Here is a 15,701-nt window from a genome sequence, read left to right on the forward strand (position 1 = left end):
AGAAAGCAATACATAGATGCTTATATAGACATATTTTAATAGATAGATATATACTTTATACATACATATGTATTCACAACCGATATAAAACGTGTCTCACACATAGTGAAATACTGTCCAGGAGAAAGGTGGAAATGATGAGATCTAACAGCCATAATTAACTCAGAGTTTTGGCAATTCCTCCTCAGCCCTTTTGCTCTCGAGCCAAGGTTTTCCAGCGACAGGACAAGAGGAAATGGCCTCAGGCTGTGCCAGGGGAGGTTCAGGTGGGACATCAGCAGGAATTTCTTCACGGATGAAATTATTTCGATTTGATCAGGCAAGTCCTTCCCTTTCATGCTTGCTCCTGCAGGCTTTGGTGGTAAAAAAGGATTATCACCTTCTGGAGGTTTTTGTTTTTCAGTTCATGTGGGCCATTGTGCTCATTCATTCCTGGAGGAAAATATTTAGGACCCTTCTGGTTTTCTTCCCACTCCTGGGAAAAAAGTGACATCTGTTTTGGTGCAATTAAGGAGAAACGCAAACACACACACAGAGGAGGAAAAGCAGCTCGAAACCTCAGTTTGTGGTGGCAACCTCTGAAAGAAATCCCATCAAAAATACTCTTAAAAGACGTGGGGAAGTGCAATTTTTCAGACTGATTTCCTTCCCAGAGCAGGCTTTCCATGCACAGCTCCAGTGAAACGGGCTCTCTGGGAAAGGAATGCTCTGGGAAGCATGGGGTTATCCCGGGGGGGAAAGTCTTGGTGGCAGCTCTGTCCCCAAAGCCCTTGGCATGTTGGAACACTTCCCACCTAAAAACAGATCCAGGAGGTGGGAACACAAGTTAAAACTCAGCCACAGAATGAGTTGGGGTGGCTGGGAACCTCAATCCAGCTCATTCCACCCCGTGCCACGGGCAGGGACACCTTCCACTCTATCCCACCTTGCTCCAGTGTGGCCTTGGACACTCCCATTTTATCAGTTTGGGGTTTGCAGCTGGAGGAAAGGGGCAATGTGGAGATCGAGGGGGCTGACAGGGACCTCTGTGCCCACAAAGTGCTCCTTGAGGCCAGTGTTGGCACAAGTGTAAGTGGGTGCAGACCAGCCCCAAATATATTTGGCCTGAAAACCAGGAGGAGGTTCTGGGAACAGCTTTGAAGCGGGAATAATCGTGGTAAAACATCTCCAGATGCAACTTGATGTGTTCCTGAAAAGAATTATATCATGGAGTATTTGCAAAGGCTGGAGGCTGCAGCAGCCTGAGAAACCCCTCCACCTGATGTTCCACTTCATTTTGAGCCCTTAAAGGTAATTTTCCTGCAAAACATTAAATTCCCAAAAAAGTTACAGTTCTCAGCTTAGAGTGCAAAGAGCCTTGTACAGTGGGGTTTATCCCCTAATGCTTTAAAGAGTTATAAAGACTGATTTAGGGATTTACAGGCAGGGTGTTCTCCCTGCCAGGATAACTGTGATCAGTGTGGGAAGGAGAATGGACAGAAAGCTCCATGGAAATACCACGGGCTGCTGGGCCAGCCGGCCTGACAGGGGGGACTGGCACGTCCCTGTCCCCGAGCTAGACTACCCCGAGGACATCAGGAGGAATTTCTGCATGGAAAGGGTGCTCAGGCCTTGGCAGGGGCTGCCCAGGGAGCTTTGGAGTGCCCATCCCTGCAGGTGTCCCAGGAAGGGCTGGAGGTGGCACTCAGTGCTCTGGGCTGGGGACAAGGTGGGCACTGGGCACAGCTGGGACTCCATGGACTGGGAGGGATTTTCCAACCTTAATGATTCTGCCATTCCGAGGGCAGCAGGTGGCCCAAAGCCCCCTTCCCTCCGTGCCCCGGTGGCTGCAGGGGGCGACAGGCGCTCGCTCACCGCAGCTTCCCCGCTCCACGCCACCCGGGGCTGCGTGAGGGGAGGACGACGAGCCCCCTCAAGACGCCGGGCTGAGCCCCCCCCCCCCCGGTTCCCTTTCCCCGCGGGGCCGCACCGAGCCCGTTCTTCCCCTCGCCTTCTTCCCGCCCAGCTGGGCTGAGGAAGGAGGAGAGGAGAGGCGAGCGGGCGGCAGTCCCGGGGCCGGCGAGGGACTCGGGGCCCCCGGCCCGCGCGGGCCCCTCACGGCCACTTCCGCCCGCGGGGGAGGCGCCGCCGCCAGCGCCCACGTGACCTAACGCAGCACTGTACCGCCTCACTTTGCCTCCCGTATCCCTCCGCTGGCCCCCCTCAGCCCCCCCCACCCCCTCCGTAGGGCCAAGGGCCCGGCGGGCAGAGGGGTACGGACGGCGCGCGCAGCGCGACCCGGTCCCCCGGTGCCCCCGGTCCGCCGCTTCTCCGCTTCTCCGGCGGCGCTGTGGGAGGGACTACTTTGTGTGTTGGCGGATGCGTCGCGTGGGCGTGGCGCCGCCGCCCGCCGTCCCTCTCGGAAGCCGCGGCCATGATGGGCGCCCCGCGCCGGCGAGCGCTGCGGGCTGGGGGATGAGTGCGGCCGTGCCGCCCTGAGGAGCCGCCGCCGGGAAGAGCCGAGGGAGCGACCGCCCGGCCCCCGGGGCGGGGAGCGGAGCGGGGCCGGGCCGGGGGCGCGCCCCGCGCCGCTGTCACCATTGCCGGGGCCCGGAGCGCCGCAGAGCTGCTCCCCCCGCCGCCGCCGCGCTCGCCCCAAACACGGCGGCGGCGGCGGCACCGCCCGCAGGGGCTCGGCGCGGCTCCCGACGCGCTCGGAGGAGGAGGAGGAGAAGGAGGAGGAGGAGGGAGCAGCAGCCGGTGCCGCCGCCGGGAGCCGGGCCCGCCCGGGGCTGAGCCGCCGGAGCATCAGCGCCCGGGGCCGCCCGGTGGTGCCTCGCGGCCGCCGCCCGGGCCCTGCGCGCTGCCCCGGAGCGGCCCCCGGCTGCCAGACATGACCGCCATCATCAAAGAGATCGTCAGCAGGAACAAAAGGCGATACCAGGAGGATGGCTTCGACCTGGACCTGACCTGTATCCTCCTCCCGCTCCTGCTCCCGCACGTCCCGCGATTGCATCAGACCCGCGCGGCGTTACCTAACGCGCTGCCCCCGGCCGCTCCGCCGCCGGGGCTCGCCCGGGCCGCCGCGCCCTCCCCCGCCGCCGCCTCGGCCGCCTTTTGTCCGGGCCCGGCAGATTAACGGGAGCTCCAGGATTAACGCCAGCGCTCCTTGCCGGCCGGCCTGCGGCCCCCCCGAGCCGCCGAGGGGCCGTGCCCCCCCCCCAGGCCCCGGAGCCCCTGGCCGCTCCGGAGCAGCCGCTTATCTCCGGCTCTGTTGGCTTTTGGGCTCACGCAGCAAATGCGCCCGACCCGCCGTGATTTGCGTGCACAGCGCTTTTTAGATGTATATTTTTTTAAATTTAGTAACTCGTCTTGAGTTGCGATTATAATCATGGCAGGCCTGTGGCTTTCCTCGGGTTGCTTCAGTCGAAGCCTGTGTCCTCTGCCCCGATTTCCAGCCCTCCACTAAGGCAGAGCTGTACCTTAGGATGCAGCAAGGCTCTCCATGACAAGAGGTGGCAATCGCTCCTTCTAAATTTAAAAAAAAAAAAACAACCAAAACCCACCTTTTTTTTTTTTTTTTTTTTTTTTTTCTCTCCCCGGTGAATTGCACGAGGATGTGTCAAAAACGAGAGCGCGTCGGGTGTCATCGAGGAGGATTGTATAGAATACTTATTCTGGAATAAGTAATTAGCGTGCAATTACGGCTAATGAGGCAAAAGCCGGTGTGTAGTTTTGGTGGCCTTTGGAACAGATGTGTTGGAGCGGCGTCAGGCAGATGTTTCGCTTGGAATTCCCTGCATGGTTCATGGTGGGTAGGGGCTCTGCTGTCGGCAGCGTCTTGCTCCGTGGTGGTGAAAGATTGGTGCTGTGGGAAAGGTTTTTGGGCAAGAACTCTGCTTAGAAGTTGGGAAAGTGAATATTGACAGTAGTGCTCAGAGCTGGGCTTCTCCCTGTGGAGAGATGTTTTCTGTTCTGCAACGGGATTAGGTGGAAATTTATTGGGTTTTGGAGCAATTACATTCAGGTCTGAGCAAGTGCTCCAAATAAATCCAGTTTTTGAGCAGGATAAAAGCTGTAGCTAGTACAGAGCTCTTGCTTTTGCATAGAGCCTTGGCCTAAAATTTTGCTGGCTTTAAAAGAAGCTCAAAGGTTCTGAACTTTAGCAAGTGGCTGCTTAGCTTTTAGTTAAAAACCCAGAAGCTCTGGTTCATTATTCCTGTGTTATGTTTGTGTTAAAAATACTTTCAGGCCTGGATTTTTAGGTGTTTGCACTGGGTGATTTTGTTGGCTTTACGGAAAAAGTTAAGTGGTAGCAAAACCAAAAGGTTTTGCCCTCACAGTTGAAGAGTTTGGTGTTTCAGGCATCTTTGCCCAGATGTGCCCTTGCTAGGGAGAGATATTTTGACCCAAACACATCTTTTTAACTGGTCATATGCTCCCAGCAAGAAAATTAGTGAATGCTGAACCTCAACTTTCTTGCTCAAGATTGCCTAATGATGTGACAAATGGAACTGATTGCTTATTTTTAATTTTTATTTTTAGAATTTTGTGTTAAAGCAGGCTGTTACACTGGGCTTAGGGTGGTGTTTCTAAAAGGAACAGCTGGCTGCAGTTCTGCCATGAAATTTGTGGAAAAGATGGTATGGTTTCTTTAATGATAAAAAAATATCATAGGAAGAAGTGTTTTTTTTTTTGTAGCTGCACATTTTGAACAGATAATTCATGAATGAAGACTTCTGCCTGTGCAGTGGCTTTGCTTGAAGGCTGATGTTGCTGCAGAAGTGAAAGTTGAATTTTTTAAATCACTTTGTGCAGGCTTCTTTTTGCAGGGTTCCCATGGAATTGTTGCTCACCATTCCTGGTAGCTGGGAAATTGCCTATTTAGTCCTTACACACATGGCCATGGATTTAGCTCTCCAAACATGTGCTATTAAGGGGAAAAAAGCCCAAGTGAGCTGCCAACAAGGCATGGCATGAGGACCAGGTGTTAGAGATGCCTGGTTAGTTCAGGGTAGCTGCCTCTGTCCAGCTAAAAGGGAAAGGCAGCCAGGAGTTGGGCATTTGGCTGGGGTGTGGGAAATGGAGGTCTGGGTTCCTCCTGCAGCTCCAGAGCACTCAGCAGCTGCTGCTCACCTGGGTTTGGGAGCTGCAGAGTGAAAGGAACTGCAGCGAGTGCAGGTGAGGTGCCTGTGTTCTGTGCTCTGCCCTTTCTCCTGCCCCTTCCTGTCTCAGTGTCCCCCTGTGGCCAGAGAGTTTTGGGCATGGATATTATCCAAAGGCCTTGCAGGAACTCCTGGGTGCCAAAGGCAGGCTGGGTGAGGTGCTGGAGTGCCAAAATCCTTGGCTGGGCTGTGCCAGATCCTTTTAAAAGTGATCTTGATGTATGTGCAGTACAGGACATTGTGCTTGGAACCCTCAGTTCCTGAGGAGTTGCTTAAGAATCCTTGTGTGTGTAATGTGGGATTTCAGCAAAAGGAGACAGCATCTTCCCAAAATCAGTGCAGAGTATGAAAATGGGCCTGTGTGTCTTTAAAAACCCCACTGCTGCTGCTTGTCTTCTAATCAGATGTTCTCTCTGAGCAGTCTTTATGCACATCTCAGAAAAAATATTTTGAACTTAGAAGAAGAAAGGGTTTTAAAGATGGAGACTTTAAATCAGCTTTTTAACGCTTCAGATATTTCTTTCTGGTGTATTTGGGTTTTAGTTAATTTCTGCAGTACTGGATACTTTTTGGTGCACATGGGTGAGAAAGAAAGCTTGGATTCATGTCTTTCTTTTCTGATGGTTGCATTTCTTGATGCTGCAAGCACCAGAATGTTTTCTGAGGCACTCTTTGTTATTTCTGAAATTGTGCAGCTTAGTGATGCCTCCTTTACTGCAGGGAACGGCACAGAGAAAACACTTCCATGCAGTCTCTGTCTTTAGAGCTCCGTGTGTGGGAGTTTAGCAAGTGGGAAAAAATCATGTAACTGCTTCTTCTGCCAGTCCTAGCTCGGGTTAAGCTTCGTCTCGTGTCCCCAAGCCTTCTGGTAGGGCTGCAAACGGGCAGCTAGGCTGAGCCTAGGGCTTGACTGAAGCATGTGGAGCTCCTGACCTACATAGTGGTACAAACTGCAGCAACATTCAGGCGGGATGAGATGTTGGGTGCAGTTTACACGTCTCACACGTCGTTTGTCTCGTGGAATGAAGGGCTGGGAATGCTGAAATTGCTGGAGGAAGCTCCTTAGAATCTCTTACTGCTTTATGCTATTTGCAATCCTAAAGCTCTTTGCATTTTTAATGAAATTTTAAATTATGGGACTTGACTCAAAATGGCTCAGCTTCCAGGAAAAAAAAAAAAAAGTGAATTAGTGACATGAGGTCCATACTGTGTTTAAAAATAGAGGCCGGGCTGGCAATGCCATTTGTTTAAAAGACTTGGTCTCATTTTAAAATTGAAGTTTGTTAGAGGTTTTGTAATGAGTTTATCTTGCACACAAGCACAGGGAGGGTTTAGAAGAAACTAGAAGAGACCAACTGGCAATGCATTTTATTGGTGGGAAAGTATTTCTTTGTTCTGAAGTAAACCACGTTACTTAGCAGTGTTTAGAGCCTGACAGACTGATTTTGCTCCAGGAGTCTGGGATGATGTTGGGGTTTGGACAAGATGAGTGCCAGTTTTACTCTGAATTCATCTCAGAAGTCTGTTAGCATAGACAGCACTGCAGCGACCCTGCTGGCTGGGGACTCATCAGACTTTCAGTTCTCTGCTTGTTACAGGATGTGTTTGATCCCAGGAAGATTGCTCTTTCTGCACTTAGCAAGGATGAAGGGTTTTGACCTGTCCAGATGGAGAAAGCAAGGTGGTGATTGCTGCAAATGTGTTCCTGCATTTTCTCTTCTGGGGTTTGATGTGGGCTAGGTCATTCACTGCTCCTCACAACCCAGAAAACCCCAAACCCTGTGCCACAGTTGTGTGGATAGGGGTGTTGGGCAGCTGAAGCCTTCAAACCCCACACTCCAGCAGGTGCTGTGGGGTGCAATCCCATCTAGAGTCACCCAGCCCCTTCCTGCCCTGCTTTTTCACTGCTGTTGTTCAGAAAGGGACTTAGAAAAAACCCTCACAAATTACAGCTTGTCCCTTCGCACTTGTTTAAATGTAGTGCAGGATTCTTTGGGAAATGCTTCAGCTTGGATCATCAGAAATTTTCAGTGCATGTGGAGGCCGTTTGCACAAACACATTAAAAATAGCTGCCTGTGCACACTTTGACATGGACAGAAGCTGCTGAAGTGGTGGCTGTGTGTTCTTATCAAGGTGGGCAGAGAAATGAGTGGACCATGCATAATATTTCTTATATGGTGACCTCTTCGAAAATGCCCAGCCAAAGTGATTAATGAATGATTGGAGCCTGGTTTTAAGCTCAGTTAAGTGTGTGAAGTCTTCACAACATCCAGAGCTCTGCTGTTAAACGTGAAGAGGGTAATGCTGAATCAAGTGTTAGCTTTGCTAGGACCAGCACTGGGTCTGAGTGTTCATTTTTTAAGGAAAAATCCAAGTTTTCTCTTGCTTGCACTAAGACCGATGAGGTGTTGGCACTTGAGGAGTTACTTTGTGGGGTTTGCTCACTGAGGACAGTTCTGTCACTGTTGAGGACTTGTGGAAATCCCACCCCACATTTACTCTGTGTGGTTGGCTGGCCAGCCCCAGCTCTGGGTCCAGCTGGAGTCTTGGAGGGTGGTGAATTTTGGAAATGCATCTTTCTAGGAATCTCTGCTAGTCAGGAAGGCCTTTCTGGCCACGGGATCATTCCATCTGCCTTCCCCTGACCTGGGAGAGGATGTAGCCTTGAGTGTGGAGCTTATGCAACACTGGAGCTGCTGTGGCTGCTGCAGTATAATCCATGCACAGAGATTAGTTGGCTCTAGATAACTGCTAGGCTGGGGCTGGCACATTTCTTTGGGACAAAATTCCTCTTGCTACCCAGTGCTACACTTAGGACACCAAGAAGAACTTACTTGTCTTTCCAAAGTGTTCTGGAGCACAGTGACTGCTGTAGAGACAGTGAGTATTGATGTCTTAAAACACTGTGTAGAGGAGTACAGAATTGTCTTAATTTTCTCCCAGAAGAGAGGTGGCTGTATTTTCCATTCTCTTCCTTGTAGGTTGGTTTGGACACCTAAGTCCCCTTTGTTGTGGAAGCAATTGATATAATTTATTCAGTAATAATACGGCTGAAATGATCTTGTGTTAAAATCCCTCTGTGCTAAAAAGCATAAAGCCAAAACTAAACTTCAGGGAGTAGAAATACAAAGTTGAAATTTTATATGTAAAGCTTTTGTCCACCAAGTTTTCGCAGGTTGTGAATTGCTGAATAGTTCCTGAAATGAAATGGTATTTATAATGGATTAATGTTGTTGCCATATTAATGCTGCATAAGCTGACAAATGACACCCTGGTACCTTAGCCAGAGTCTTCCCCTACAACAGGTTTAAACATGAAAATGGTTGTTGTATAATGATTTAAAGGACAATTGTTGTGCTCTGACAAACTGGAAGAGAAGGGAAGGAATAGGCAGCTGAGCTGTCAAATCCCTTAATTACATTAGAGACCAAAGATATTGTCATTACTCATAACTAACTCCCAGAGCCCAGCTCCTTTCTAGTTTGGAGCAACTCAGAGCTCTGTGTGATTTTTATTCATTTACTCTGCCTGATACAGGGTGGATGTTGAAGGTTAATTTATTGCATGGCTTTTTCAGGGAGGAAAATAGGATATATAGCCTGGAGTTGTGTATAGTAATTCCTGGATATGCCCTGTGCCTCATCTTAAATCCTAGGGGAGGTGTGGGCTCCTTTGATTTGGCACTTGGGTGAAGGTTTTTTGGGATTAAAGCTGTGCAAGTTTCTGCTTTCCTGTGAGTTACTGGAATGGTGATTTTTGGGCTGTAAGAAGGGAATTTATATGTAAATGTGTGGCCCTGTAGAGCAGGATGTCACCAGAAACATGGATTATTTGTGGGTGCTTGACTCTCCTTTGGGTTCTGTTAGTTTTTGGATGTGTCTTAGGCCCAGGTTGATATTTCAGATGTAAACAAATCCTTGTTCCAGTTTCTAATTCAAGCCAGCATCCTCTTTGCTCCTGTCGTCATCTGCCTCGTTTTCTGTCTTGCCTGTGAGGCCCTGGGAAAAAAAAAAAGGCATTTTTGTAGAATGGAAGTAAATAATTGTGCAATTAGGCCCTGTATCATGCTGCATAAATCTAGGTTATCTTAATAACGATTCTTAGGCAATGTAGCTCAAGTGGTGGCTCTGTGATTCAAATGGTAATTGACTGTGCAGCTAAAAAAATTAAACTCAACTGCTCTGTGTTTGGGATGATGACTATTGCAAAAGCTGGCATTGTTCCCTTTAAAGATGAACTCCCAGCTCCACAGCCCCAGCGTGCAGCAGTGCAGAAAAACTGCTTAATATCCAGTTTTTTGTACTGAAGTGCTTAAGAAACGTCTTTATAAACTTAATTCTGCCTTTGTGGAACTGTAGTATAATAGCTTTTAATTGCATGATTAATTTTCTTAGAGGCCTCTGCTTAATTCATTGCATTGCCTGGGTATATATAGGACTACAACTGCCGAAGAGTTGTGTATTTTCTGTTCTTTCATTTCTTGTGTGGGTGAGCTAGAGAAGTAATGTCCTTTTTTATGCTAACATTTAGAGGAGGGAAACACCAGATCTCGTTTGGATAAAATTATCTACTTGGGGCTTATTGTTTGAGTAATGGTTTATTAGAATGGCCTTGTGTCTTGTTTTGCCATTCACCTTTCATCTTCTCTTGATCCACCTCCCACAGACTGAGGTTTGATAAATCCATACAAACCCTACTTTTTGTAGTTTCTGTTCTAGGAAGCTTTTTAGTGTGCTGTATTTGTCCTCCAGCTCCATAGCTATTTTAAATTCCTTTGTCTCTGAAAGTTTTTGGATGTTCTTTCAGGCTTGCAAAAAGTTGAGTCTGAGCCATTTTTCACTTCCTGTCAGTAAATATCAAAGTAGTGACTCTTCTGTGCTGGCTTCTCGTTACTGAATAAAATTCCTGTGTTTTTCTGGGGGTGTTTGAGGTTAGGACATGCTTAAGTACACAGTGGTGGTTCAGGGAGATCCTGCAAAGTGGGGTGGTGTGCTGGGAGCACACGGTGACATCTCATAGCTCTGCTTGAAAGAGCTCATACTGAGTTGGGTTGATGGTTAAAACAGGTCAGTTTGGCACTTAAAAGCTCAAATGGAGATGTGGTAGTTCAGCTGCTCACAGCATTGGTTCCTCTGGAGAGGATCTGCTCAGTCCCTGTCTTGCCTCGTGTGCGCACCTGGATGTGGCACCCAATGCTCTGGTTTGGGTGACAGGGTGAGGAACCAGTCACAGGTTGGATTTGATGATCCCAGAGGATTTTCCAACCTCAGTCATCCTGGGATTCTGCACCATCATCCCTGGGCCACCATGTGTTGTTGCAGCTTGTTGGGGTGCCAGGCTGGCTATGGAAAGATGGTACGTGGCCTTTCCAAAATGTCGGCAGAAACAAAAGAACTTTCTTTACTGGACCTCTCCATGTTTCCCTCTGGAAATCTTTTGGGATTGTAGGTCTGGATTTGGAGTTGAGGCCCAGTCTCTGCCTTCACAGCTGAAGAGTTCTGTCAAACTTTGTATCAATAACATGGAGTGTGATGAATCATTTCTTATGTTCCTGTTTGCTCTTATCTCTTTCTGACTGGGAGGGGCAGCTTTTCTGTGTCTTTAATATGGTCAGCTATTTTAGAGGGGTTTCATGGGTTGGAAGGATCATCAAAGTCCAGCTCTTGGCCTTGCACAGGACACCCCAACAATCCCACCCTGTGCCTAAGAGCATTGTCCAAACATTTCTTGCAGCTCTACATAAGAGCTCATGCTTCCTTTACTCTCTGCATGCTTTTGTAACTTTATTTATGATTCCAGACCATTTTGAAATGGAAGTTTCAGGTGTCTTTTTCCCAGCCTTTGTCAGTAGAAGCTGTTCTCTAGAGCAGCCATAATCTTTCATGCCTTTGTTACCATTTTTTCTATTTATGCTGTGAGGTCTGTGGGTTCCTCCCCCCCCCCCCCCCCAGTCTTAATGTGACCCTGTTAGCTCTTCAGCAAAGCCTCCATGTGGCTGAGAGTTCCTGGACACGTTTGCTACACCTCACAGATGAAGGGAGAGACTCTTGCTCTGGGATGACTCCCAAATGCAATATAATGAGCAGGTCCAGTAGTGAGTTGTGGATGTAGACAACCTGGCATAGCCTCCTGAGGCACCTTCTGATTTATTTCTTTATGCTGTGGGAATTTGAGTTCCCCTCCAGACCTGTAGTCAGCCCCATGACCTCATGTGGACAGCTTTGCCTCCTGGATATGAAGGAGTTGCAGTTATTCCTTATCTAGGTTGTTGCATTTAAATTGCAGGCTGAAAGCTTAAAAAAACTAAAAAACTGGGGGGGAAAAAGAGTCCTTGTTGGAGTATGGAGCATCAAGGGGTTAAATGCATTTCTTCTAAATGATAAAATGTTTCAGCCACATCTGAGTTGGTCCCTTTGCTTGTTGTTTAAGGCACAGATGGTAGAGTTGACAAGTGCAGCTGGCTGGCTACAAGGAATCCTCCTTTGCTCTGAAGAACTTTCTTCCTGTTCATTTCCTCTATGCTTCCTGATGATCCAGGCTCATAAAAAAATACTAAACTTATTTTGTAATTCATGCTGGCTAATAGAAATGCTGCCTGTTAAATAAAGGAGGCACTTGTGGGTACAACTCAAACAGCATGTATGTCAGGAAAGTCTTCTAGATTTGTGTGGGTATATTTTCCCATGTCATTTTCTTTTTTGCTGTTGGGATGCTGTCAAGCAAATGGCACTAATAAGAGCTTGGCCATTTGTCAGGGCTCTTAAATCTGTTTGAGGATGGAGTGTGGACACTTCTTGTAACACTCCCCCCGTAGCTCCAGGCTGTCAAGCTGTTGAACACTTAGAACAGTGCTGATTTTTTTTTTTCTCCCTTGCTGTTGCCCTGTGGACTTGCTTAAGCTGGAGTTAAAGGGCTGGAGGTCACCAGGCGATCGTTGCGGCCCAGCTGCGCTGCCAGACCATCTCACACGGCTCCTGCAGCCGGAGTTGTGAAACCTGCAGCCTAATTCAGACAACAAAGCAACTTGGGGACACTTCAGAGCCACACTGTGCCTCTGCTCCTGGGCTTTGCTGTCAAATGGGACTTGGCAGTGACAGCTTGGCCACCCCGCACTGGTGGCCGCATCCTCTCACAAGCAGGAGGCTGAGGGTGATGTGGAGCAGAGCTGGCAGCAAATGAGGAGTGGGCTGGTGGGGAGCAGATTAAAGCAAGGCCAAACCTCCCCTAGCCTGAACTGGAAGGGAGAATTAGCATTCCTGGCGATTGTGAAGCTTTTTTTCAGGCTGTAGGTTCCTCGATTTAAGGCTGTTCTTTGTTAAATCAAATTCCAATTTGGGAGCTGGAAGCTGAGGGTTGGGAGAAATGGACGGTTGTTTGATTTGCAGGTGTCAAGTTCAGGATGTGCAGTAGGATTTTTAGCTCCAGAGCACAACTTGAACAGCCCCATCATTCACAGCTTCAGTAATACTCAGCTGCTTGGAAATTTCCTTTCTAAAGAAAGATGAAATCTAATGCTTGCTAGGTCTTCCTGAAGCCTTTGATTCACAGAATCCCAAAATGGTTTGGGCTGGAAGGAACCTGAAAGCTCATCCAGTCCTACCCCCTGCCATGGGCTGGGAGACCTTCCATGATGCCAGGTCTCTCCAAGCCCTGTCCATCCTGACCTTGGACATGCCAGGGATCCAGGGGCAGCCACAGCTTCTCTGGGCAGCCTCTGCCAGGGCCTCCCCACCCTCCCAGGGAAGGATTGCTTCCCAATATCCAATATAAACCTTCTGTCAGTGGGAAGCCGTCTCCTTTTGTTCCAGGCCCCCTTCTCCTTTTGTTCCAGCCCTTGTAAATAATAAATATTTGTAAATTTGCAAAGGGCTACGAGTTTTTAAGTTCTTTTTCATTTGTGTTTTGATGCAAAACCTCTCTCAGTGTTGGGTTTAAAAAGCTGTGTGTAAATTCTGAAGCACTTCATGCTCTGGCCTGCCTATGAAATAGGAGATAGGGTCATTTGCTCTTTGTTTTCCTGTTATAGCCACCTTAAGAGTGGAGTGAGGATCAGGGGTAAAATACTTGGAAACAGAGAACTTCATAAAATCACTCAGACATTCTAATGATGCTACAGTTACTAACTGACAATGTTGATCATTGCAGGAAAAGCTGCAGCTGTTGGTTTTTGCAGCTTCCTTGTGACTGTTTAAGAATTAAAAATTGGTAAATGTTTTGCTATGCTTTTTTGGCCACCTTCCATTATTAGGAAAAAGTCTGAATTTGTGAGCAAAATCAGTTACAGGACCAACATGAGTAATTTACTTTTATATATCTATGTATGTAAAAAATTGCAAGTGTACACTGCATATTCTTTAATTTGGTCTTGGCATAATGTGAATATATAGACAGCTATTTTTGAAAGTGATTATAACAGCTGATTTGCATAATGATCCAGGATTTTTCTCATAGCAACTGGAAAGACTGTCATCTTCAGCAGTGTGGGAATGATTTCAGGCTTTAAGGAGAGTGTTTTGTTCAGCCTGTGAGCAGCATTAGAGCAAAGGCATTTCTGCAGTGGCACATGGATTATTTGCATTGGTCTGGTGTCAAATATTGACAAAGCATTGTTGTGGCATTGGGTGATTTAGCAGATAATTGGGTGTTGTGATTTTAAGGTTCCTTGGGCACAGCACAGTGTTGTCTTGGCTCCTTTGGAAGTGCACTTGTGTAGTTGGTGATAAGAACTTGAGAGGAGGATGTTCTGGTGCTCTGCCTTGTCTGTCATGGGGCACCAGAGTACAGAAAAGGTGTACAGAAAAGCTGCCAGAGAGTGACCAAAGGAAGGACACAGGAATGGGGAAGGGTCTGGGGGGGCTGCATGAGGAGCAGCTGGGGGCACTGGGTTTGTTCAGCTGGAGGATACTCAGGTCACACCTCACCAGGGGCTGCAGCCAAACTCTGCTCTCTGGGACAGGGACAGGACCCAGGGAACAGCTGGAGCTGGGCCAGGGGAGGTTTAGGTTGGATTTCAGGGAAAGGTTCTTCCCCCAGAGGGTGCTGGCACTGCCCAGGCTCCCCAGGGAATGGGCACAGCCCTGAGGCTGCCAGAGCTCCAGGAGGGTTGGGACACCTCTCCAGGGGTGCCCAGGGTGGGATTGTTGGGGGTCTGTGCAGGAACAGGAGCTGGACTGGATGATCCTTGGGGATCTCTTCCAGCTTAGGATATTTGTGGTTCTGTGATCATGGGCTTGTCCATGGTAATATTTTTTTTTTTTTTTTTTTTTATTATCAGCACTAACTAAAATCTCAGCTTCCATGTTTACAAGACTGAGAAAGGAATGAGTACTTTAAAAACTGTTAGAACCATTTTTGGGAATGAGTATCTTAGAAAAGAGCTACTTTGGCAAAATGTGGTGGGGTTTATTTTATGTTTTTAAGAAAGTCCATTTCAAATGCTTGTGGATCCTTGTGGGCTCCTTCCAACTCAGCATATCTTATGATCCTATGAAATTTTGGTAGTTACACCACTTTGGTTGACTTTGTTTTTGCATGTGTTGAACAGCCTCAGTAAATGACTGAGACTTTTTCCATTTTTGTTTTCTTGTCTTAAAAAAAAAAAAAGCTTGGAATTGATAATGAGCTTGTTGCACGTTTTAAGTGATCAGTTCTCCCAGATTTCTAAAATTAGCAGTATGGTTACCAATTTCATGATGACTCAGAGTTCTTCCTTTGAATGGGAGCCCAGCTTCCCAAGCTCCTGTGTAAGAAATCTCATCTTGGTAGTGAATATCTTAATTTGAGCTTTGGAAGTCGATGTTAAATGAAGTGAGGTGTGAAAAGGGGTGTCTGTGAGCTGTTGTGCTTGGCTGGTGAGAGCAGAGCCTGCTGAAGGTGATGCGCAGTGGATGGTTGCTCCTGAACTGGTCCTTGCAGTGATCAGGGGCTGTCCCTGTCCCTGAAGAGGAGTTTCATTCCCCAGCATAGAGATAAAAACAGGCTGGGAGAGATGCAGGAACAACCATACCCCCCACTTGCTGCAGATCTTGGGGTATCTTGGGTGGAAGAAGTTGGCTTTATGACAGCTTTTCCATTTAAGTGATGAAACTTCAGTTTCTGCTCAGAGATTTAATTCACCTGTGCAAACAGCAGCACCACTTCCATTCTGTTCTTCCATCTTAGTGCTCCCTAAAGCAAAGGCATTATCTAATTGTTTGAACCACCACAGGAGTTTCAGAGCAGCACATCAAGGCTGCCAAAGCTCCAGGAGCACTTGAACTATGCTCTCAGGGATGCACAGGGTGGGATTATTGGGGTGTGTGTGCAGGGTCAGGGTTGGGCTGGATGATCCCTGTGGCTCCCTGCCAGCTCGGGATATTTGATGGTTCTGCATCTCTTCACCGTGGTGTCAGGAGTATTTATGTCAGCATGTATTGAAAAGACCCAAAATTCTCATTGTCAGCAGCAAGAATGGGTTTGTGATTGCTGCTCCAGCTTTCCTTGGGAGCAGAGGGAGCCTGGTGCCTGGAAGGGCGTCGCTGGGGCCGTGTCCTTTGGCACCAGCCCTGTGCAGACAC

General features: G+C 48.2%; 1 protein-coding gene and 1 long non-coding RNA gene across 2 annotated transcripts in view; one reads left to right on the forward strand and one right to left on the reverse strand.

Moving 5' to 3' along the window:
- Positions 1–17: 17 nt before the first annotated feature.
- Positions 18–2,092, reverse strand: LOC128791461 (uncharacterized). The gene is made up of 2 exons (XR_008432050.1): positions 1,760–2,092; positions 18–475 (listed from the first exon to the last, which is right to left on the reverse strand). It is a non-coding gene; the product is annotated as an uncharacterized LOC128791461 (long non-coding RNA).
- Positions 2,093–2,491: 399 nt separating this feature from the next.
- Positions 2,492–15,701, forward strand: part of PTEN (phosphatase and tensin homolog) — a 49,149-nt gene continuing 35,939 nt past the window's right edge. The window contains exon 1 of the mRNA XM_053948757.1: positions 2,492–2,951. Within this exon, the coding sequence (XP_053804732.1) occupies positions 2,873–2,951 (79 nt within the window). The 5' untranslated portion in view covers positions 2,492–2,872. The remainder of the gene's footprint in view (positions 2,952–15,701) is intronic.

The sequence above is a fragment of the Vidua chalybeata genome, chromosome 8 (assembly GCF_026979565.1).
Source record: "Vidua chalybeata isolate OUT-0048 chromosome 8, bVidCha1 merged haplotype, whole genome shotgun sequence".
NCBI lineage: Eukaryota > Metazoa > Chordata > Aves > Passeriformes > Viduidae > Vidua > Vidua chalybeata.